This window comes from Dreissena polymorpha, chromosome 14, assembly GCF_020536995.1.
Source record: "Dreissena polymorpha isolate Duluth1 chromosome 14, UMN_Dpol_1.0, whole genome shotgun sequence".
NCBI classification, from domain to species: Eukaryota; Metazoa; Mollusca; class Bivalvia; order Myida; family Dreissenidae; genus Dreissena; species Dreissena polymorpha.
This window is the reverse complement of record NC_068368.1, coordinates 66,393,982-66,421,163: the sequence shown is the minus strand read 5'-3', so window position 1 is coordinate 66,421,163 and position 27,182 is coordinate 66,393,982. Positions and strand designations below refer to the sequence as shown.

Genomic DNA, 27,182 nt, shown 5'->3' with positions numbered 1-27,182 from the left:
AATAGAAGTTTGTTAAAGCGTCAAATATCTTGTTTAAAAGATCTCGCTGTGCAGAATTTGATGATCCACAATAAGGATTAAGGATTATGTTAGGAAGGGGTGGTTTTTAATAGTACAATCAATGTTTGTGTGGTGTTGTTTGTTCACTGCGTCTTAATAGTTTAAACGACGCAATAAGATGACAACCGACGGATTTTCCCAAAGACTTGTCAATCTCAAGGGTGCATTTTTGTAATCGGGGTAATCAGGAAATATACAAGTATTTCTTTATGATTTCCTAATTTATCCATAATTACCCAACAGTTCATGTTTTGTTAACAAATGAAGCCGTTAAAGATATTGACACACGTCAACATTTCAAAGAGCATTTCCTTGTACAGAATGAAAACTAGAAACCAAACTATAAGTCCATAATTACACACACAAAACCAAAACCATTTGAACATTGTTTTGTTTTGTAATCGCAAATTACTGTTTAAATGTCGATAAGTGTATTGTCGAGGAAATCTATCAACGGGGAACTTTACTTTTTACTTGTTCAACAGCCTTGAGTGTTTTAAATCTCGAATAAGATGTTCTGTCACTAAATTTTAAGCATCTTCCTTATTGTATAGACTTGTTTGTTTTAAGATTCATACTTACCTAACGTGGATAACCTGTTCTTGAAATACTAATGTGTTGATGTAATCATTGTGGTGCTGCGACGAAAAATAAGATTAAATATATGATTTGAAAAAAGTTGTTTATAATGTCAAATCGAACAAACAATTGGATATGTTAACTATGGGTGTGTTACTCCGTTTATTACTTTTCGACATTTCTTCGAAACTGTTACATCAGGTAAGCTTATGTTGTGTATTGTGTCTCTTTTCCCTATGTTTTTGATACCTATTTCGTCCACTAATTGAAGACGTTGAAAAATTATCATGCTAAACATTAATTCGTTCAGCAATTTACTTTTAAGATATACTTTACATCTGGATTAACCTTGGCTGAAGACATATCCGGAGTGACAGCTTGTACATTCTACAGAGAAGCATTTGGATCAGAACGGTCGCGATCTTTTGGTAGGTGAAGGAAAATGTTAAGCTTATTTATACAATTATTCAGTTCGGTGTGTATCCAAGTTTTTTTCAATATATACGTAAAACAATTGTAATTACTTTATGCTACATTTGATTCTGCATTTATAATATAGTCAAGCTAATAACGAAATAAGGTGAATGTTCTAAAAATGTATTGAAATGCAGAACTCATCTCGCTACCGTTTACGTTGACGTGCCCAAGCGACATAGATGTTTTAGCCGATCCTGTCCAGATATATCGTCGGGTATATTGGCCAGAACCGACGGCAAAAGATGAGTACGGGAACGTTGTCAGGTGGGTCTATGGCTTCATTCAGAAGGATAAAGGAGTTCATTGCTATAAATCATACCTATTTACGCTGACAAAGCTACACTGTGAATTTAGTACAAGAGGAAACTCACATTTAATAAAAAGCGCCAACTAAAGGAATCAAATCAACGACCTTTAATTGAAGGTCTGCTGGGCAAATCGTTTCAAAGTGTTTATAATTATTGCAACAAAGTAAAGAACATAACAATTTAGATTATACGGACGGTTTGAGTATTCATACTTGAAAACATTTCAATCGCTGATTTTTTATTGCAAAAATTATATTTATATAGAGGAATCATGATTCTACAATCATCGTCGGTATAAATATTTATTGTTAACATCGGAAAGTTTTTTATTTATGAAAAGTTACCTGATGACAATACTATGCAGCACAATACTTATAACGCTTTATAAAACGTAAAAAAAATAAAGATGGGTCATCGCCTTGGATCGGTCTCGGCAATAAAGCAAGCAAACTGTATTACAGGACACCAACTATAAATATGCAATAATAAATGCTCGGATCACCGCGTTGAAACGGTAAATGCAAATAATTCGGGGTTTTAACCGTTTTGAGGGCTAGCCTTACCTTACACTTAGCGCAGAGTTATTCACAAACCAATAGCGCGTATAACGCGATCACATAAATGTAACATGAATACCAAAACATTACGCATGAATCGATTGCTAAACGCATACATTGGGGTTAGGGATTTTGTTCCGCAAATACGGGTTTGCTAAGGGATGAATAATTGTGGGGATTAATCTCTAACAATCCGAGTTTTTTTAGGGATTATTTAATCTCTAGCAATCCACTCTACGAGTTTTTAGGGATTGTTTGGGTTGAAAACGGATTGTTTGGGATTGATAAGGCGAAATAGTGATGCTAGCACTCTGCGCATGCATACGGGTGAAAAGGCGGAGTTTAGAATGCGAGCTTAATCTAGTACTGCGCATGCGTAGGGTTGAAAAGGCGGATTTATATCGCGAGCTACATTAAAGCAAAGATCTATAAATAAACACATTGGAAAAACCCATTCGGACAAAAATAAAGTATCGGGAATTGCCATCTCGCTAACTCTCAATCAGATTCTTATCTAAATATCGATCGACCAATCAGCGATAGATATATCGTACGTACTTTTTCTATATATTTTAATGTTCCTTGAGGTTTTCATTATTTCCATCTAATGTAACTGGTAACGGGATCTTCATTTACGTACGATAAATTATTTAGTTCTTAAATAATTAATCATTCTGTCCATTACGGTCTTAGTGAATGTTGTCTCTATCGTATTTCATTTTCAATTAGCATTAAATGCTACCATTCTTCGACTTATGCGAATTAGTGTTAAGCGCTAATATTCTTTGATCCATAATAGATGTAAATAATTAAAGAAGTCGATAGTATGAACAGTCCATTTTATTCTCTGTAAAAATATCCAGAAAACACTGTGTTAATTTATTAAAACAAGATAAATATTTGCATGCATAAATATCATTTATGATATATACGTACATATGTAACGATATTGATTCTTATTATTTATTAATAAATAACACAGAATATTATTCAATTTCACTAACAGTTTTCAGGCATTAACATTGTTTTATCAAATCATAAAATAATATTATATAATATATATATATATATATATATATATATATATATATATATATATATATATATATATATATATATATATATATACTATTTGTTTTACTAATATGATACTTATAAAATAGCAATAAATAAATCATAAATATCATAAATACACAATATATATTCATTTGGATATTGTGCAGTCAAACAACTTTCCTAAATACCCTACATTGAATGTAGCTGAAATAAATTAGAGTAGTAAACAATAATTTAAGTATGAATATATTTATTTGCAGCAAACAATAATTTAGGTTTGAAAATAAATAAGTAGCAACATCTCACCTGTAAAAATATCCAGAAAACACTGTGCTTTGAGTCCCGCACAGTGTTTTCTTAAATATCCTTTCAGATGCAACTTTTTGAAATCTGATCAGACTTTTCCAAATACGTTTCTCACGTGATCCCACGTGGTCTCACGTGATACGCTGATTTACCTACTTTTTTATATTTGTTCGGGTCAAAGCTGTTAACCCTTAGTCATGGAACTTTCTGGAAACTTCTACTGCTTACGTTTGTGTTCTTGATTTGGTAAACAATTTAGATTGGAATGTGCTACTCTTTCTCTTAGCTTACTTCTAATAGTACATCAAGGTAGTTTTCAATATGTTAGAGTTTGTAGCTCACCTGGCACAAAATGTGATGTGTCGGAAACCCGGGCTTAATGCGTTTTCACAATTTCTAACAATATGCAATAGCTATTTTAAACAATATACGATAATTATTTTAAACAATATGCAATAGTTATTTTAAACAATATGCAATAGTTATTTTAAATTTTTTTAAATTGAAATTAATTAAAACTTTATTAATTATGATTAATTAAAATTATTAAATAAGTTAAAATGAAAATTTAAATATTACAAATATTTCATAAGATTGTGACTTTAATTGGATTACAGATAAATCGTGCGCGCCGGTTGCTAACGACCTGTCCGCCATTTCCTAGACAAGCTGAATGCCTAGTTCTTATTTATTCAATGAGTTTCGTTTATTTGGTTCGAAAAAAAAATCGGATATGAAATATAAAGAAACGGTGTAAATAAGGATTTTGTAACTCGGACATTCGGTATCCAGATAGATAAGTTGGAGGATTTTAATTTATACAATTTCCAACGCGGAAATGTGGCCTTGACAAGTGCGAGTGGAAGCTTCAATACGTAGAATTACCAAAATTACCAAAATCACCGTTACAGAAAATTGATTTATTTCAGAAACTGAAAATATCACATAAGCAATATTAAGTTTGAATTATATCGCGTGTACATATGTAAACTAACTAAACTATGGAATATTGGTATTTGCGTAATTTAACGAAATCAACGTTATAAATCGCTTTTCATATCAGAAACAAATGAATCCTATTTTATGATGCTATTTTAATATCAACGTATCGATACCGCCGTTGTGTTGTTCTTCACTTCCAATTATAATGATTGATACATGTTCCATAGGCAATGTTTAATATTATTAATATCACTTTTATACGTAATAACATGGTTGATTTCGGTACCCGATTGGCGTCAAAAAGCGTGTAAAACATAAGCGAAATTCCAGTTATAAAGCGCTATTCGTGTCAATACGTGTGAACAAAATGTGTCGTTAGTATTTTCGTAAATAACATAGGTTAATACCAGTGTAAGGGTGTCAATTTATTACAAATACCACCATTACACGTAGTTACAAGTAAAATTTCGGTAAGCGCGCTAACGTTTGGAAGCGTGTTTAAAGTACCGAAATACCCGTTATACACAGCTAATGTTCTTTATTGAATTTTCATAAAAAGTATATGACACAAATTCCTTTTACCAGTGTTATATGGGGTGAAAAAATTCCATACAAATCACCCGGAAAATTGCGTTATGTATAGGCAATCAATAGGCAAAGAAGCAACTTAGGTGATGGCTTGTCTAGGTTTTCTAACCGCCAAGCCACGTGACTAAGTGGGCGGAGCGATCATCGTCCAGGCGAGATGTAAATTTGCGTGGCAAAAACGAGATCTATATCACGTGACATCAATCGGGCAGTTGCTCATCTCCCTCTGTTATTTGGCGTTATCGTGCGCTACGGCAGCGTGTCCACCTGCTTGTTCCAATAAACAACATTTCATCACTTCGCACAATAGAACTAAAAACATGTGATACATGTAAAACAGTTTCGATATTTATAGTAGCGTTGAAAAAATTAAACGCGATTTAAAAATGAAACTTAACAGATTTGACAATACGTAATAATAGTTTTTAAGGTCAAGCACATCTTTCAATTGCCCAATAATTAAGTATTGCTATTTGGAAATAATGAATAAAGTATAAGTATATAGGGGATATCAAATTCTACAGTCTCTTACGCAATGCTTTTGACATTAATATTTTCGCGGTTATTAAATAACAATTCTTAGAGACAACTCAGGCCGAGAGAGACTATTTAAATATATGTTTCTGCCTTTGCCTTTAACAGTATTGTTTCTTTAAAAAATACCTCTGATGTACGTATCATTTTAAATGTACTAAAAATGTTAATGACTAAGAAAACTTTTTTATTTTAACTTGAATAGCCTCGGAGATATTCATTTGCGAATCAGTGTAACATTCCAGCCCGATGCAGATTTTCTTATTGAAAAGTACATATCCGCCTTTGTCTAAAACTTAATTGTTTCTTTATAAATATTTCTCATGTACGTATCATATTTAAAGGTAAAATACAAATTTCAAGACTAAGAATATTTTTTAACGCGAACAATTTCGGAGATATTGCTTAGCGAATCATTGTAACACTTCTGGTCGATGCAGATTTCGTACTGAACGATACAAATCCGCCTTTGCACTCAGCTTTACTATTTTTAAATTAACATTTCATGTTTGAATATCAATTTAGAAGTAAAATTAAAAAAAAGTATAGCCGAAAAAATACTGCGATGCTAGCGTTTCCGATCGCAAAAATTGCAAGTATCAATTTAATCTTTTAGCTGGCGATTTAAGTTGAAAATTTCAAAGAAATGCCAATTTAAAAACAGAATAAAGTTTTCTTTATAAGTTTATTAATATTACCTACTTTAAAAGAGCACTCGGTACCTATTTAAGCGCGAAATCGCAATAAAAGTCACATGGGGTAATATATAATCAACTGTTTAGAGATAGCATGACGTTCAGTCGAATATTCCAGCAACATTACAGAGTCAAGTATGCTGACACATATGCGTCACGACAAATCCTCAGGTAACTTTCAAGTCGCCGAACTATAATCACCGTCCAATCGGTTCCAAGCATGCTTATGAGGGATGGGGTTAACTGGCGACTTTTATCTTTGATTGACATCGGTAAACCGATAGCCGGTTTATTAAACAGTACATTACAGTCGGGCATTATCATCACACATTTTCACTGTTAACAATTTGTGTAAAGATACTGTTAAGAATTTTGACTTATAAAATTTTTAATGCAAAGGTGAGCAATTGATTACTTATGGTGAGTAAATTGTGAAAACAATAACCTTTAACAATTTTACGAGGTAGCACATTTATTACAGTACATGGATATTTCACAATGTCCATTTATATAACTGATTTATCCCTTTTTTCTACAGCCACGCGATCATATTTGCTGCTTCAAGTCCCTTTGTACGCATACACAGTGTTTTCCATTCTGTATACATGTACGCCATGTAAAACTCGTGTTTAAATAACACCGCGAAGTTTTGCTGTCGTAAGTTTCCGTACGCTTACTGGTGCTCGATTGGTCATTGTCGGCTCAGGTATTACTTACATGTACCCCGGGTAAGTATACTTACATGTACCCCGGGTAAGTATACTTACATGTACCGCGGGTACGGTAAATATACAATATGACAATACCAAATACATATACGTTCTTCTGTAAATCAATGTGATTAAAAGGGGGTTGAAATACATGCTAAACCTCACACTTAACACAGTATTGAGTGTTTGATTGTTTTAACGTTGGAAACTCTCAACAATTATGCAAGCGTAGAAATGTCGTTTTAATGATATCTTCCGTCATACAAATATGTATACCTTATAATTATTAGAACATATATAACTCAGAAAAACGCATACTTATGCCGTTGGTCACAAATTAAACAAACTGAACATACAACGGACTAAAATATTCACATAATTGCATATTAATAACAAAATAACGACTTGAAGTAGTAAAACAATAGCGGTCTGAAGAGGTCAAATAACAATTTCTATTGCGAACATACACAAACTGTAATTTTACGTACAACATCTTGTTGATTTGGTAATTTATATTAATATCGATGTATTATAACATTCCATATCATGGAAGTGTTCGGCAAATAAAGGGGAAGGCGTCAGGTAAATCATTCACTGAAAATGATGACCAAGTTGTCTTCGAAGCCAAGGACAAACATGGAAGTCGAAAAACATGTACGATGAACGTACGCGTTAAGGGTAAGAAAAAAATCTGTCTCTTTATTTCTCACTTTTATAGTCGTTTCGTTTTTGCGTAATTACAAGCAAACTCGTACACTGTAGATTGGCGGAAATTAATAGATTATATATTATCTCATCGGTCAGTCGGGAAGTCGGACTGTGCGTGTATTATTATCTCGCCTGCTTAAAACTTATTATCTGCATTGAAGAATTTCCACAGGACTTCAACGTAAAGGCCATACATTGAGGTCAAAACAGTAAACATAACGTTATTTTCCGTTCTTTAATGTCCACACAAATTGATGAATTACACAAGTCCTGTTCACGTGTTAACTTGTATCAAACGTTTTTTTCCCCTAAAACTATCAAATGTTTCCCTACATGGGCTATTTCGTAAATCGAGGCCAAATGTCAACACACATAATTGTATTGTCACATATTGCTTATAAAGTTGTCGAATTCACTTCAAAATTGATTACCAAATTGAATTGTTATATAACCGATGCGTATTTATAGTTTTAAAAACACTATTTAGCGGTCACGAGTATGACCCTCAATTAAAAACACGCTCACTGATCACGTCGGAAAGCGTGGAAACCAAACGCAACATGTGCGGGTGTCTCGATAAGTATTTAACGTTTTATGGAATGCATCAGCGTTGTAGATTGTTAATTAAAAAGTGCTTAAAACATATGCCTTGCTATTAAATGTAACTAACAAACGTTTACATGTAATACAATTAGTAAAATCTAACCAGTTTCTTTTTTTTGAGTGCTAGATTCAAATATCCTCATCAATGATATGACTTATTTGCAATTTCGTTTGAAGTAAGAAATTAAGGAAAGAAATTACCACAGCACAACTTTGACTTACATCTTACGGTCAATATATACAATTAGGTTGTCAATTCAATGAGTTTTTTTTACTAAAAAAGGGTGCATTTCTTATGTACATGTTAAACAGTGAAATAAGTTTAAATGACATTGTGCATATAATAATATGATGTAGGTTAGTGTATGGTTAACTAATATATGTTTAATTCCACCGTAAAATGGTAATTATGTGAAGATTATTTGACGTGCGATTTAGCGATTTAGCGTACATGTCCACGTATACAAACAATTGAAATATAACTAAACTGATTTCATTCGGTTTGAATGTCACTACAAAGCAACCACAACTGAACACCTGTCATATCCGACAATTACAGTCCGAACGATGTCGTTAATTACGTGTTTATATGTATTACTTAGTGAAATTAAATTTGTTTCCGAATATACTTCATTGTAGTTGTCCGGTGTAAACAGCCAACCCCTATATCCAATGGATACTTCATATGCCACCCCAGCACGGATTTTATCCGAGGAGGTCAGTGTGATTATGGATGTTATTATGGTTTCGATCTCGTCGGTGAACGTCGGCGAACATGTATGGACAACGGTGAATGGTCTTCTCCAGACCCTAAGTGTTCGCGTGAGTACAATATGGTCAAATGTCACACACGTCTTGTGTATAACACGAGTCGAGTAAGCCTGGCTCGCTATTTATATATTGTGAATTCACTCATTAAATCGAAATGATGTTTATAGTTATTATCATTATTGGTATTATAGTATTATACTAATAAAGTACAATGCATTAACATATATTTAGAAAACAACAGATTACTTCCTGATCGTTTTGTAATATATCAGAAGAGGCGTAGAATAATATAACGGCGAGGCTTGCCAAGTCGTTATTTTATTCGTGCCGAGCCTGATAAATATTACACAAGGATAATCAATACGCTGTTTTTCTGTTTATCATACCTATTCGCCCTCATTTAAAAACATAATGAAACAATCGCCACGACATTTCATTTTAAACCTGACTGAATCTTAATTTTGACATTTTGCTTGTAAACAGTGACGTCAGGCGTGTTTGAACTTATTATTTATAAAATATGTTTTTTTGTTGTATTTTTGCTTTTTGTATCTATAATATGTAACATGTTGGTACCAAATTGTTTATTTTGTTGAAACTGATTATTTTTTTACTGAAAGATGACTTTATAGTTTATTCCGAGTAATATCACCCACCTTTAAACATGGACTGATAACTTCCTGTTGAACTGATATAAACAATATATCATGGAGCGTGATATCAAGCAGATATCAGTGTAGCGGTATGATAAATACATATATCAGATCTGAACACTTTTCATTAGTGTGTATTCTTCAAATTCAAAATGCGCACAGCGTTGTTATATCACACAACAATACTATACCATTTAATATATGAAATATGAGTATCAAGCCAAAGAAATGTTACGAGGAAATCAAACAATTGACCTTTTAAGAATTATAGTAGGACCAAAGAGTCTACTGTTTCTAGATTTAAATTGTCATTAATCCTATTTAACTGCTTCATAACTTCTTTAATTACAGCGATCTAGCGCTGTATAGTATGATGATGGCTTTTTTTACTTTACCCGAATTATTGTTACATGATACGAAATTATGTTGTCCCTGTATGTGCTAGTAATGATTGAGGTAGTTATAATTGCATGTTATTTTTCCACTTATGCACGAGTACTTAAATAACGCTGATCCACTATTAAAAGTCGTATTATGGAGCGAAGTTGGGTATTTAATAATGAAATGTCTATCATAGTTCTGTTTAATACTCGCACTTGGCTGTCTGCACTATAATCCTTGAATCCAAGTCTTAAGCGTCATCAGATGTTGCGTTACTTTTCTAATGATATTATAAATAAACAACGTTACTCCCATAAGCGGCGGTTTGCGAACATGGCGTCACTAACGACCACGACAATGGGCTTATGCCAAACATGTTTGTTTTTAGAGAAATATGAGAAATATCATAGACATCATGAAAAAATATAAATCCAAAATTTAACTTACATATCATATTTGTTAATTGCTTATACGTATTTCACGCTCAAATATGATTATTACAGGAGGATATTGAGCAAAAAGTATGTAAGAAGCGGCAAAGTCAACTTAGCTCGTCACGAATTGATGATTTGAACTATTTATGACTTTTACGTAGGGGCACAAAATCCGAAAAAGGTCAAAGTCAATGTTAAATTAATGTCTGATATTGGAGAAACGGGGATGGGGACAAATAACTAGCACAAAGCAAAGAAAAGCTTGCCGCTAGACGAAACGGTTTAATTTAGCAAACCAAGAAGTAGCCTATTCACATTATTCAAGTTCAAACAAGGTAAAGTTTATAGTGGAAAACTAATTATCAAAAAGTTGTTTTAAACTTCTAATTAGTGTTGGTACTGGACGAAACGATCAAATCAAATGTCACGGCCAGAACTACGGAGGGACATACGGACATATCTCTACATACCCCTTGCATCAACTTATCGGGAGCATACAAAAACAAACTCATTAATAATATCGTTTTTTTATTTCCATTATCGCTTCGTACGTTTCTGATGATGGTTTAACAGTCGTGCATCGGCGAAGTACTGTATGGCATAGACGTATGTACTAAATGTTCATAATCTCATGCAAATGATATGAAAGCAAACAAGAAATCATGAGGTACGGTTATATTAAAATTAGATGCATATATCCATAATATCAATTTTATTGAGATCTTTCTTGTATAAATGTCCATGTATAGAATGTTTTCATCTCCAAATTGGACTATTCAGTTAAGAACGTGGATTAAAAATGTGCTTTTACGGTGCAAACCATCGATAACAAGTTTATTTGGACATAAAAGGCTAGCAATAATAAAAATTATTATAATAGAATTTAAATTATCGTGTTACAAACAGCATAGTGATCACATAACGTTCTTGCAATGTATTTAGTATATGACATCGTAATATTATGTTTGGTTCGGATAGAAGATTGGGTAAAAGACTATGGGTACGTTATTAGAGATTCACCACCTTTCCCGTCATTTATTTTGTTTGTCTAATACTGCTCTTCAACATGAAATCGCATTTCCTTAAGACGATCGCGCGTGATTATTGTCTTAATGGCGTTCGCATTATTGACTGCCGGTCTGTTCTGTTTTGTTTTACCAATCTCTGAAAATATTTTTTCAAATATATAATAACAGTTTACGTTTTATGTCATGACAACACTCATTAATATTAGCACTTGTATCTAACAATATGTATGCATATTGACTAAAAGTACAACCAGTAAGCTTGCCTTAATGACCTTGTACGATTTAACATTGATATTTTAGTGATGATAATTTTGAGACAATTTTCACTTAAACATTAAGCGGTGTATTAAAATTATATATTTAATGACGTATAATTAAAATAATGCATTATTCAAAGATTACTATCTTATATAGCTTGAAAGAGTCTTATATATCTTGAAAGATCACACATTACTTTTCAACAGTTTTATTCATTGTTCAGAAAAACAGGTAGCGCGATTGATTGCTTATATTTACAGCAAATGCCACACTATCAGCTCGGTTGAAAGCCCCCAAAAAACGTTTTTTTGAGACAAAGTTAAAAATATTTCGAAAGCTTTCTATACTTTTCATTTAAATGAATAGCAGATGGCTTTCATACGTCATTAAATTAACAAATAATTAACTACATTGAATTTAAAGTATTTTGGTTCAAAATTACTGATATAATTGGTTATATTCCCAGTTCACATAACCGAGTTTTTTTCCAAATTGTGTGTGCCCTTTGAAGATGGCGAGGATATATTTCCTCCTACCAGTAGGTTGGTCGGTCGTGTATGTAACAGGGGCTTGTAAATTATATACGTAAATTAGTTCTTTTAAGAACCATTAATGACCAAAATAACAATCCATTAAGCAGACGTTCACTAATGATAAAACACCTTATTGAAATGTCGACATTGTTTAGATAATTAATGGTTCTGATTTCTGTAAAATTTAATGTGTTTAACCTTAAAAATGAAATCCTTTTAGTGTGTTTACAAAACAAAAGCACGTTCCCATAGATTTTTATCTCTTGCTGATTTATAAATGTATGAAGAGTTATCATTAATTCATGCATATTTTGGAGTCTTTAATGTATTACAAACAGCGCTTGTTTCTGACGTAGTTGGAGTGGCATTTTACATATTTTTGTCAGCCTGGATGTGTCCAGTTCTGCCAGCGATTGAGGGGGCTGGTGAGCCCAGTTGTACAAAAGAGCAGTCGTTCCGGAGTATTTGCACATATAAATGCAGTAAGCCTGGATATGACATGCCATCTGGAGTTGGTAGTACTTATGTGTGTTCTGTCCACAAGAACTGGGAGCATACAGGAAATCCAAAATGCATTGGTAAGTATCCTCTTCCGATGGCAAGAGATGTTCTAGATACCATACAGAATTCAATGGATTTGGTTGTTTCATTTGGTGTTGTTTAAACTGAAGGCCGCCGGTGTAGAGATGATCTAAAATCTGGCGCAGTTCTTAAATTTAAGCCTAGATTGGTAATTAGCCGTACATAAATGGTATATTGATGTTAGCAACTTGTCTTTCCAATTGAAACTTTGAACTTCCATTGTATTTACATCTTTGTTATACAATCTGTGCTTTTATATTTTGTGTAATAAATATATTTGAACTTTAACTGGTAGTTCATTGAAATTCGTTGAATGATCGGATAGACTTAATCTAAAAACAACTCTTATGAAGAGGAAAATTGCTGAATATCACTATTTTGAACCAAATTAATGTATATGTAGTTTCACAAACTTCAACACTATACTTCAATTGTATTTCAGACGTCGAAGCCCCTGTGTTTGACACTTGTCCAAGTACTGTGATTGCAGGGACAGACAATAACTCCAATGTAAGTAGTGTAACATGGAAAAACCCTGAGGCATCTGACAACAGTGGTGAATCTGTAAACGTGGCTCTGAAGAGTAAGCATGGACATGATCGCCGCATTCCCGCTGGGCAATACGAGATATCATACAGCGCTACTGACCAGAGTGGTAATACCGGAACTGACTGCGCATTTGATGTTGTTGTGAGAGGTATCATCTTAACAATTGTTTGCAGGTGTCTTAATAGTAATTGATAATACAAAGGTGCATAATAAATATTGGTGATACTTTAAAATCCGGCATATATATATATATATTTATATATATATATATATATATATATATATATATATATATATATATATATATATATATATATATATATATATATATATATATATTGCTATGTGCGACATTTATAACAATTGCCAGTAGTAAGGGCTACATATTTTGTTATAGACATGAAATGCGCAAGGATATACCCGACGCCATTCCTGCGTGCATCGTGTCCACAGGGCGTTCGAACAGGCGCAACATGTGACATATCATGTGATCCAGGGACGGAACTAGTTGGCAACTATACAGTGTCATGTAACAAGAGCGCATTAGGACTGTACGGAGCATGGGCCTGGTTCAACAATACGCAGTACTTTTGCAACTGTATGTCATATTTTAAAACCAGTTCAATATTTTACTGTCGGCATTGACGTTTACTAATGACATATTTATTTTGGAAGTTATAGTAACACAGAACAAAAGTCATATGTAGATATGCAATCTAAGATAACAATGTGGATGTTGCAGCCATTGTAAATTACTACACAAGTATTATGTACACAAAATGGGACAGTTCCTCAATATTATCGTATAAACGACGTTATGTAGAAACATCAATATTCTAGGTCATTGGACTATTGCACTATCGCTATATTGGTATAGTTTGAACGTTAAATTTGCCGCGTACTTAAACACATTTCAATATTTCAAGTCACACTTGGATGTCCTGATATTGAGCCACCAAAGAAGGGGGCTATTGTTTGTGCCAACTGGATGGGTGGAAGGATCTGCCAAGTGATATGTATGGCAAACACATACATGCCCGGTGTGGACCTTAGCCAGTTATATTTCTGTGACGGAAATCGACACCAATGGACGCCTTCGCCTGCACTCAAGCCTTGCCAAGGTGTACAGTGTTTCAACATAACCCTTCCGTGCTTTTAATTAAGAATCTCTTGTTAGTTTTTTAATAACAGTCTTTCAAATTATCTTGGTACACACTATAAACTTATATTCAAACATGCCCATGTATTATATTTTAAAACATAATTACAAAGTCATACGTTCTGTTTACATTAATTTTCAATTGTATATACTCTGAATCTAATTTATTATTTTATTTTATAAATTGGCACTTGCTAGACATATCAGCCCACGGTAAACAAAGGCGAAGCGCTGGTGTTTATTTTAAGTCAACATACTTTGGCAACTGTGAAGATAAGAGTGTTAAGACGAAGATCGGGGCCATTTTTAACGTTTTACTTATTAAAAACAATCTTTATACACCACGTCAACCTGAAAGTGAAGATGAGCGTCCTAGAGCGGAGGTACTATATACATAGCATGTTAAGCAAACTATGGTGATGAAGCGACTATCACATCAGCTTTTAGGATCAATAGTTTAACATAGAGTTCGATTACATATTGTACAACGGCCCGTGACAAGTTTTCCATAGACCAAGAATGAGCATAAGTGTATTATGGAAAACATGATGTTCGGCGCCTTATATTCTGAAATTTCAATTCGTGTTGTATGTATTGCCCTCTAGTGTATTGTCCTTAAATAAAAGGCAACCAGAAGTAAGAAACACTTTCCCTTCTTAGTGTGTCTTTGAAGTTAAGTTTTTCATGTAATTGTGTAGTAAAATAGATGTGTCTTAACGGCATGCACATAATGCCCGATGCAGTAAACCCACATCATGCGGCGTCTCATCTGGGTTTTCGCTGTTTGCCAAGGCCTTTGTTCTAGAAGCTAGGCATAAATGGGTTAATAAGTCGAAAACAACATGGTCTGCTTCCTTAATTGCAGTTCATTTAAAACATTAGTTAGTGCTTTGCTGGTATTAGACTCATTGCAAAACAGTATGTGTTTATATAGAAATCTATACCCCAGTAATTTTTCCATCGAAATGACATTAAAGGGGCCTTTTCACAGATTTTGGCATTTTTTTTAACTTATTCATTAAATGCTATATATTGATAAATGTAAACATTGGATCATAAAAGCTCCAGTAAAAAATCAAGAAAAAAATTTAAAAAAAGGAAAGGAACATTGCCCGGAGCAGGTTTCGAACCAGTGACCCCTGGAGTCCTGCCAGAGTCCTGAAGTAAAAACGCTTTAGCCTACTGAGCTATTCCGCCGAGTACACATTCGTGACGTATTTTATACCTTATATAAGCAATCTTCGTAGTTTCACAAAATTTAACGACAAAAACAGAACTCTCCAAATTATTCAATCGTTTCGCGTTGCAACGCTTTATAATTTTTAGGTTTTAAAATCGTCAAAAGATGCATATAATGGCTATATTAGAGCATGGTTAATGTTCAGTATTACTGTTTCCTCACAAATATCATAACTAAAACGAAAACTTACGGATCTGAAACAACTTTTTTCAATTTTGTCAATTTACCAAAGCGTGAAAAGATCCCTTTAATTATATTAGCTGTTTCAATCAATATGTGCGTTTGTTTCATGATTTCTTCGTTAATATTTTCGTCATATGTTTCCGTTAGGCTTAACTTTATACATGGTATATTTTTTGGTACATGTATACACTGGTGTATATTATAAAGCCGAATATATACTTGTTCGTCTTTTTACAGATTTAGTGTGTTTTCAAATTAGCCCAATGTCTTCTTGGTTCACAAATTTATAATATTGCATATTTTGTTTTTTATTGAGGTATTTTGTGGGGAAGAAAGTCGACGTAAGCGGTCATCAGATCTGACGCAAGACAACGTACTGGAACATAAATCAAATGTAACAATTCGCTTCCATCTATTTTTTGATTCATCAACTCAAGACACATTATCAGAGATTGCTAACCAGTACCTACGTTCACTCGAGAAGGTTAGGGATATTGTTGTCTCACACCAGCAAGAAGTATTCGGAAATAATACAATCACTGAAATTGCCGTTTACGGCAAGGGTCTAGAAACAATTTGTGATGCGGGAAGTATACTTACGAGCGACTTACTCAGATGTGGTAATAAAAGAGTTAGTTTTCTCAATGAAATTTAACAAATATCATGAATGCTTTGAAGATTGTACACAAAGCGTAGTTTTGACACAAGTGTTTGGTTCTTTCTTAAGTTTGTGTTTTATGTACGCTTACGCATATGTTGCTTAAAAGCGCTTAGCTTTTTTGAAAACCATATACTGTATACTACTTATTATGCGCATTTACACCATTCTTGTATCAGTAATACGGAATTGTAACTATGTCGTATTTTGCAGTCAGTTGCCCTTCGGGAACATATTATGACAGTGGCACGCTGAACCGTAAACCGGATTGTGTTCTGTGTGGAAAAAGTTTCTTTCAAGATGAAACCGGCCAATCCACGTGCAAACGATGTCCTGAAGGAACAACAACTGTATATTTAGGGGCTGAATACCTATTTGAATGTGAAGGTAATATTTTAAAATCATTTTAAAATACACATTCAAAAGTCCTGCTAAAATATGCAACAATATGACAATGAGTTTTTATAATTAATTGAGTTTTCCTTATGAGAATGATCTATAAATAGTTTGATTTATAACTTGATTCTATACTGATCATAATGTATGAAAATGGAATTAACATTTGACGTTACATTTATTGCTTCATACTTCAATACCATAAGGATTATATGAGTTACCATCAATTAGTGTTTCTCCTCTTAAATCGTCTTATAATTATGTGATTGTAACTTGTGTCTTAATTGCCGTTCGTTTTCCTAGTGTTTTGCTTGTACAATATTAACAAACGTTTACCTACCAGTTGCATGTGGACCGGGTTTGTATTCCTTTAACGGCATCCCTCCCTGCTCGCCCTGTGAGGTGGGATTTTATCAACCATCATTTGGACAGACGTTTTGTATGCGATGTCCGCATGCAAAAACAACGCACACGTTTGGGCAGACAAGTGTTTCAACTTGCCAAGATATGATGAAATAATATTAACCGAATTCAAAATATTCCTTTTTATTAATATTTTGCAATGCTGGTCGTAACAATTTATCGCATAGCGTGGGTATAGATAGTTATATGATTGTAGATTATATTGCATGATAATGCATGTCTTTATCAACACAAACTGTTTTAGTAAACCAGAAATTCATTTTGAGTATATGTTTATTATTTTACTCAGGAAATAAGTCTCCAGAAAGTTAGTGTATAACATGCGATGTGTTATTGTTGTATGATTCAGAATTTGATATAAGATTCACAGAAGGCAATGAAACAAGCATCGTTCTGACATTGAATGAAAACACAATCGTAGAAGACTTGACATTAAGCTTTTGGCTGACAAGTTCTTGTACAGAAAATGATTTATTAACGATACAACTTGCAAATGAAGATGATATTGAACACTTTTCCCTCAATATGTGTGGCGAGTTTAACAGGTAAATAAACGGTTAGGAAAACAACTTCCGGACTACACTAATACTGTTTTTGAAAAATGTAGTGCAACAAGTTTTACATATTATAAGACTGTTTGATTTCTTTCCAACCAGCTTGTGTTTTTTTTCTAACTTATTGTTTACCGGTATGTGTGCATAACTACATAACACAATATTTTTATTTGTATTTGTGTCTTGAAAAAAAAATATTGCAACCCACATTTTATTTTAGTTTAAATCATTTTTGACTTCTGATTTGTTACAGTACAACGAATTGTAACGACGAACTTTTCCTTGACGAAAAATGGCACTTCGTCGTGTTTCAAGTAGAGAACTGTTCAGCTGTTACATTCGTGGACGGTATAAACATAACGACAACAATTAATTCCGGACCATGCCGACAATGGAACATAACACATATGCGTGTTTCCAAACGTATGCACTTAGAATACCAATTTCTCGTCACATTAAAAAGCGCTTTAAAAAGTTGCGACGGATGTTATATCATTATTATTTTGAGATATCTGAGTACAATGTTTAGATAAATCTTGATACTTGATTCGCAAATAAACGGTTTTCTTATCGATTTCGTTTTCTTCTAATAGCGTTGTCCCTGTCTTTACTTTGTAATAATTTATACATAAAAAGGATACAAACTATTAAAGCATTAACATTTAATTGACACGTATTTAAAGAATGTCGTGGCGAAATATCGTTGTCTCAATTACACGTTTGGAGAGGAATCAAAGATAAATCACAGAGTCGCCGTTGCTTCGGCTCGGAACAAGGAGATCTCGTAGGATGGCAAGAGTTCGATGATTCTGTACTTAATAGAGCATTCCTTGAAATCCCAAGCCAATGTGATGGTATGTAATAACAACAATCCCTCGTCAAGCTTTATCCTACTTTTTATGACCCCGCCTCATATATGTTCTTTTGAGCATCGATACAATAGGCAAATGTTGTTCATGTTTCGATAAACTAAACAATTGGATTTTAAGATTACTCTAAACAAAACGATACATGTAACATCACAATAGGAAAGACTGTCAGTATTTGCATTTAATATTAAAAGCTCAACAGGATCTCAAATTATTATAATCGTTATATATTTTATAGATTATGATGAATGTTTGTCAAGGCCATGTTTGCACGGCCGCTGCAATGATAAACTCGACGGCTTTTCGTGTACATGTGATAAAGGCTTCAAAGGTCAGCAATGTGATGTCAACATTGACGACTGTATGAAACATGTTTGCGTAAATGGTGCAACTTGTGTAGATGGTATTGGTGATTATACCTGCACGTGTGTTAATAATTTCACTGGTCGATTATGCGAAATACAAATGGGTAGGTAAACAGCTAATATGTTCTGACTATTTCAACTGATATATATTTAACGTTCCTTTGTGGTAACATATACTATGATGCTGATTTATGTTTCAAATCCTCCATTTGTTTCGCACATTCACTGCTACAAAAACGAATCTGGCCATTACGACTGTTTGTTTGCAAAACCCTGTAATATAACATATTTAAGAATCTCGCTGAAAATATAACACTTATCCACCTTATAATGTGTTCATTACGTACGCTCTTAAATGGAATCATTGAACTACATGTTTACACACTATTATCAACGTTTAAGTACGACATTAAAGCAACAAGCAAAATATTATGTTATTTATAGCATTATTCTAGCACACAGCCTCACACATTTTAAGGGAAATACAGGATAACAAAATCATAATACGGTTCATATTTATTTAACTAAACAGTTAATGGCAAATGGACCGAATGGGGTAATTGGTCGGAATGCTCTACAAGTTGCGGAGAAGGCCAGGTGATAAGAACACGCCTCTGTAATAATCCAACCCCTGATAACGGAGGAAAATATTGCATTGGATCGGACATTGATACACGACCTTGCCATTTAAGCGTCTGCGCAGGTACTTTTAAATGAACAATTTAAATTAAAAACTTTTTATGTTTTATTAGAAACACGGAGAGTTGATTGCAATATACTTCTTGTGTGTTGATATAATTACTTATTTACAAAATTATGTTATTGTTAATATGTATATACGAATGCAAAACATAACGCGCATTGAGGTTATTGTTGGCTCGGGTACTACTTACATGTACACCGGGTACTCTTAAGTAAACTTACATGTACCCTGGGTACTGTAAATATACTTATTCGTACCCGGTCGATATAAGACTGTACCCCAGTTGTATTCCCGCCAAAAATCGTATGTCGTAAAACTCCAATAATATAGAGGCCATTTTACAGAAAATTATAGGTGAATATAATTAATTAAAAAAATAGCCGACAACGACCGATTTAGCGTTGAATTTCCCGGGTACGTTTTAGTATATTAACCGTACACGGGGTACATGTAAGTATACTTAAGAGTACCCGGGGTACATGTAAGTAGTACCCGAGCCGACAATGACTAATCGAGCGTTATTGGCGTATAACGGATTCGGCGTGTTTATGGACTTGTGATCAACAGGCTTACCCGTTATAGCAAAAGAAATGCAACTATACAATGTATGTGTTGTACGTAATACTTGTGTTATAATAGTGTGTCCCAAGTTTGTTGCTCCAACGAACGCGTCTGCTGACTGCATTAATAAGTCTGACGAAATCAACTGCACTATCTTCTGTGACAAAGGATTCGAGTTTGATATTGAGTCGTTGCCAGAATACTTTTGTGGACCTGACACAGGTCATGTGTGGAACTTTGAGACTGACGCTAATCCAAACAGAAGGCTGCCAAAATGCAAAGGTATTTGTGAAATATGCGGTTTCGTTGATGATGTATCGGAATAGTGGAACTCGAGCAACACTATCACGAACAACGCCTTGTTAGAACTCTTGTTTTTTATGTATGGAAAGTGGTTAATCGACCAATGAAAGGAAGCAAATATAACAAGGGCATTACAACAAAAATGAGTTAAGCTTGGCGTCTCGGGAGGGTCATTCAAAGCATTGAATAATGATCTTGGTGTAAAGGTTCATTTATTATGTTCACTGTACAAATTAAAATGGAACACTCATCGTAGTAATATAAGCTTTGAATATAAAGAGTCTAAAAGTTAAGTTCATGATCGTACAAACAATTCATGAAAAACAATATGCTTGCGAGTTTCGTTACAAAACCATGAACTGTTGATACACATTTGCATTTCTAACTTCTTGTATAAAGAATTATATCAATTTGTTACAGAAATTTTGCCACCAAAGGAAATACAAATATCCTATTCGGCAAACTACGTAGATTTAACATGTTCATCTGACTTGTATGTATCTGTCTTGCGCAAAATAATCCTTGACCGAATTGCGTCGGTTCTTGAACGCATTCCATGCATGTCGACTCTTGTCTGTACTGCGTTTGATAGCAGTACCACGTCTTGCCCAAACAGAAGCACGCGTTCAATAGACAATGTAGGTATTCAGATGACATTTGGAAGCATTATTAAAAACGGTAAGTTATGTTGAGTACATATACATTTCCATATTCAATACGATGTTAATGATGTAAAGTTAATGACGTTCGGTCCTAAAATATTAATTGTGGCAACATGACTAGTAGAGATAAAATATGTATCTTAAGTTTATACACTATAAATATTTCATTTTATTATTAACGCTTTATTTGTTGTTGTTTGTTATATGTAATACACGGTTTACTTAAACAATGATTCTATCAAACTTATGATACTCGTGATGTTATGTCTTTTAGTCAGCCTGCAACGCACTGTTTTGGACATTGATGAAGGTTATGAACTAATAAAGAAATCATTGGAATCAGGGGAGTTTACAATCAATATGCACAAACACTCGTACGTGATTGACTTGAATACAACCAGTCTCAGCGGTGTGATTGTTTGTCCAGTTGGACACACGCGTGTTGGGTTGAATTGTGGTAAATTGTACTATATAGTATTATAACTTTGCGGTAAATGATAATTTTATAATTTCAAACGTTATAGAAATAGCATCTCCGTTATGTTTCGTATATTTTTTTTAAATTGACCACATTTAAATGCTGTGTTGACGTAATAACCAGAAAACAACATCACGATTTACATCGCAGTAGGCATTTATTCATTGTAATTGCGCCGATGACAATGTCAAATCCATATAATGGTCACTCGAACAGTTAAGATCCTTTATAATCGACCGTTTCCACATCACGTTTAACATGTTGATTCTGGAATATGACAAACGTGATAACGACCACCATCTAGTAAATGATTTTGAATGTGTAAAAAGCATGTATTTCTGAAATATTTCACATTATATTAGGAACAAAAATAACTGCCATCCTGCCTGCGTCGAACGCAAAAGTGCGTTCAATGGTCCAAAACATTTATGAATCTGACTATTTGAGTGTAAATAGCGTGTTCTTTGAAATAGTCTAAATATGTTCATGTAGATTGTGTGCACAATTGCCTGTTTTGATGCTCTATGTTTTAAGTCCCTTGTGGAAGTGGCTCTTATCTGAATGTCGATTACTGCGAGCGATGTCCTGTCGGGCAGTACCAGGACCAGGATGGTCAGTTGACATGCGTCCAGTGTCCGGATAGGACATCGACGTTAGGTGAAGGGTCAGATACCCCATCGGACTGCTCTGGTAAACGTTTATTTTGATAGAGTACCAATATGTTGGGTTCATTTTCTGTGTTAAATTATTTGCACAAGCGTATGATTGCATTTTTTAATGGATGTTACAACGCCATCTATTCATTTTATTTGTGCAGACATATATGAAAATCGATTCACCCTTTGATTAATATTTCGTAATCAACGAACTTTTGCTAATATTGTTAATGACTCACTTTTGACGACACATCTAAGCTATTCATATTTAAATTAGTTTTTAATGTAAATTTATATGTTATGTTGTAATGCAAAATATTTTATCATCTTGTCCGTTTTTATCTTTATTCCAGTCCTCTTGCTGAAACCAGCTTCAAACGTCACTGGTATGTGCACGTATCCACGTGCCTGTTGTAGTCTGACATAAATAAAAAGTTGATACGGACTGATATTGACTACTATCTGATACTTACTTTTTAATTTAAATATAGCTGTCAGTGTATTGTTATGTGCGCGTTTTGATATTTCAGCTGCAGGACTTGCAGTTGGCATAGGAGCTTCTGTCGTGTTTGTTTTTGTGTTTCTATTCGTGCGATACAGGTAAGTTATAGTAATGCAATATACGGCATACTGTAACCCAAAAACAATGTGTTAACGTTCTATAAATACCATACATTAAAAAGTAGTGATTATTATATTTGATGGCAAGTCAGCCCCCTGGAAATATATATTATTTAACACAAGTATTGGATCATGAAACAGAACTCACATGCAATAAAAAAATAAATATATACAACTCTCGAAGCATCAGCAGGATAGAAAAGCTTTTAACCACCCCGTCTTAAGCCGCAAAGCACTTACCGTAAATACTCTAAGTTTTCGGACACTTAACAATATTTTTTTTCGTGTCCGAAAATTTAAATACGAAAAATATGCAAAATTTACGAGTGTCCGAAAATTTAGAGACACACATGTTATGGTTGTTTGTCAATTATTATAATGTAATAAAACCAATTATAAATTTGCGATAATTTTATTGTGTTGTACTCTCCTTTCCCAGCGTTAAATAAAGTGCAATGCAATCTCTAACCTGAAATGGTATATAAAAACGTCATAAAAAACAACCATATTGCTTCCTGAATACGATATCATTTCAAATGCTTTTGGGTTAAACCATTGTTTATTTTACAGGTATACATGGAAATCTACCCAATAACGCAATTGTAATGGCCAGGTTTTATTACGTTAATCCGGTTGTCAAACTTCATGATCGAAGGGTCCCAGTTGAGCGAAAACAGGGCAGAAATCTAGTAAACTAGCGCTGTAAAATATACTGTCCGAAAATTTGAAGTCATTAATTATGGACGAAAATCCGTATGTCCGAAAATATAGAGTCACGAAAAATAATTATTTTGGCAAAAAAGAGGGTGTCCGAAAACTTAGAGTATTTACGGTTGTGCGAAGTAAAGCTGTTGTCTGTTTTTGCAGGAATAGGCGTCAACACACCCGGTTCAATCCATGGAAAGGCAAAGCTAGATCGGAGATCGTAATGAACGAAGTAGCCGGATCTTCTGGGTATTCGGCGGAGATCAGCAGTTGCCACGTGGCAACAGGAGGTTCCCTTAGGACGTTCAAGGGAATTGTTGCTCTACCCGGGACTTGTAGTGTTACGCCGTGCGATGGTTCATTGGAAGTGTTCAAAATCACTTATCAGTGAAGAACTGTTTTTACTATGTTTGTCTTTTTGGTATTTCTTGTAGATTATTTTTATTAAAAGTTTGTAACTGTATTTAATCTAAACGCTTATTAGTAATGATTGTTTAAAACTGTGTTGTATTCATAATTTGTTTTTCGTATACACATACTCATACGAATTTAGGTTATTGTGGCATATATGTATGCATTTCTAATTCGGGAATTGTATGTTCTCCATTTGTAGATAATTTGTCATAAATTAATTTGTAAAATAAATATTACCACCGAAATGCGAAAACCGCTATTGAGATGCGTGTTGCAGCTGCAATTCCCAGCGGGGGTACGCTTTTCTGTTATATGTTTTCCAATTTCTTTTTTTAGTTGTTATTCTTCAGACTTTATGTTCGCAATAAGGTTTAATATGTATTATTTCGATTGAGTTAACATTTTTAGCAATGAATGTATCCGAAAGGAAAATATATACACAGCCTGAGGGATACGCGAATGAATGTAATTGAGCTTAATACATATTTGCGTGTTACCTTTCGAAACTGAATACACAGTGATTATATTTTAAGGTTATTATAGTTGTCATAAATGCAAAGTTTGAATATGTTTATTGCTGATTTTTAAATAAGTTTGGTCAACATAGTCCTCCTTGTTATAAAGTGTGATACGTGCACTTGGTTTGACTGACCTAAAGTTAATGGCGACGACCTCAAGTATGTATGTGTGTACATCTCTTACGTTCCCATGGCAGTTTTTAAAGTTATTTCTATGTTTATTTTTTCTTGTGAAAACGTGTAACATAAACAAACACAAGTTAGAGTAGTTTGTGTTGAATAACCTTGATGCGCTTCATTAAAGGAATCTTTTCACGCTTTGGTAAATTAACAAAATTTTAAAAAGTTGTTTCAGATTCGCAAATTTTCGTTTTAGTTATGATATTTGTGAGGAAACAGTAATACTGAACATTTACCATGGTCTAATATAGCCATTATATGCATCTTTTGACGATTTTAAAACCTAAAAATTATAAAGCGTTGCAACGCGAAACGATTGAATAATTTGGAGCGTTCTGTTTTTGTCGTTAAATTTTGTGAAACTACGAAGATTGCTTATATAAGGTATAAAATACGTTCAGTACGTGAACACGGCGGAATAGCTCAGTAGGATAAAGCGTTTTTACTTCAGGACTCTGGCAGGACTCCAGGGGTCACTGGTTCGAAACCTGGTCCGGGCAATGTTCTTTTCCTTTTTTTAATTTCATTCTTGATTTTTTACTGGAGCTTTTACGATCCAATGTTTACATTTATCGATATAAATCATTTAATGAATAAGTTAAAAATGCCAAAATCTGTGAAAAGGCCCCTTTAAGATATATTACCAAGCATGGAAGCTAAAAACACAAATTGCATTCAGCCTTAGTTATAATAATAATGTTCACAGTTTTACCAAGACAGGCCACTACATCGAATACCGGGACATAAAATACGAACATCTTAAATGCTTTATAGTAAATGTATACTTGAAATCTAAATTCATATAATTGTGATATTTATTTTTCGTTTTTGACGAAAAGAAAGATAATAAAGTATGTATTGCTTTTCAACCAATAAATGATCAAGTCATAGTACTGTCGTTTTCCCATTTGTTTATATGTGATATTATAATAATTATGAATATCAAAAGCTCTAATAAATCGTTCGTTATTCCCATGTTTTCTCATGTTCTTAGATATTCCATTCCAAAAAGCAATACGACGTTTCGAATGCTTAAAAATTGGATAAAATTACACGATGAATTTTAATGAGGAAAACTCTGAATAACAAATACTTTGTATCTACAGGCTTCACTGATTAATCATATACATTAATACATTGAGTCGTGTTCTAAGAAAACTGGGCATAATGCATGTGCGTAAAGTGTCGACCCAGATTAGACTGTGCAGTCCGCACGGGCTAATCAGGGACGACACTTTCCACTTTTATGACATTTTTCGGTAAATTTGTAGTCTCTTCTTAGCAAAAATCCAATTAGGGCGGAAAGTGTCGTCCCTGATTAGCCTGTGCGGACTGCACAGGCTAATCTGGGGCGAACTTTACGCACATGCATTATGCCCAGTTTTCTCAGAACGCGACTTAATTAAAGTGTTTATGTAGCGCTTTGTTGATTTTTATGAGATCGATGCTTTCATTTTACAAATAGGCGCGACAAGAAAAACAGGTTAATAGCGTACAAAGAAAAAAAACCAGTGCATTTTCTTGAGATATATGTCACTTTGAATGTTCACTGATATATAAAATCATACTTGATCACAACAGTCTATTTAGTTTTACATTGTTTAATACGCTTGGGATATTTTTTTTTATTTGAGCCGGAGTCAAAAACTATAAAGTTTATCAATGAGAAAACAATAACACACTTTAACATAATTTGTTAAAAAATAAATCGGTCTTAAAATAGCATCGTAAGGCTTCATGGGTAATCTATACGCAATGCAGAAGGGAGTTTCAGGGTTTGATCACAACTCGGCGAACGTTTCCAGAATTTTCCAAACACACCCAGTACTGGTTCTTCCCTTGAACTCGACTCGCGATTGTCTCTTTATAAACCTAAGACATTCCATGTACTCGCACAAAGTAAATAAGTTTTTAACTTAGAAAACACATGTATTACATTGATACCCGTGGTACTCTTACAGTGGCAATCGTCTGTAAATTCAATAGTATGTAGATAATAATACTCTCAGGAGATCGTTACACTAGACATCACACATACACAAGTTGCTCTTTTCACGACTCAAAGTACATTCTCAAAGTCTCCGTACCCGCGTACGATGTTCAATGAGGAACTATCAATATGATCATAACCAATAACCAATATTTCATAACCAAGAGATATATTACCCAAAGTTTAATATGGCTTTGTTAAAAACTCAGAAAATCTCAGACAATTTTTTAAT

General features: G+C 33.8%; 1 protein-coding gene across 1 annotated transcript; it reads left to right on the top strand.

Annotated features, from left to right (window-relative positions):
- Positions 1-682: 682 nt before the first annotated feature.
- On the top strand, positions 683-25,931 carry LOC127857449 (sushi, von Willebrand factor type A, EGF and pentraxin domain-containing protein 1-like). Its single transcript, XM_052393844.1, has 26 exons — positions 683-840; positions 965-1,067; positions 1,251-1,380; positions 7,366-7,490; positions 8,763-8,945; positions 12,568-12,759; positions 13,206-13,460; positions 13,710-13,910; positions 14,239-14,433; positions 14,670-14,854; positions 16,211-16,514; positions 16,766-16,939; positions 17,292-17,447; positions 17,539-17,543; positions 17,684-17,916; positions 18,179-18,348; positions 18,609-18,779; positions 19,033-19,263; positions 19,692-19,862; positions 20,502-20,705; positions 21,147-21,404; positions 21,663-21,845; positions 22,401-22,556; positions 22,876-22,908; positions 23,053-23,122; positions 24,011-25,931. The coding sequence occupies exons 1-26, from the start codon at positions 775-777 to the stop codon at positions 24,237-24,239; spliced, it is 4,383 nt and encodes a 1,460-aa protein (XP_052249804.1). The 5' UTR covers positions 683-774; the 3' UTR covers positions 24,240-25,931.
- Positions 25,932-27,182: the final 1,251 nt, after the last annotated feature.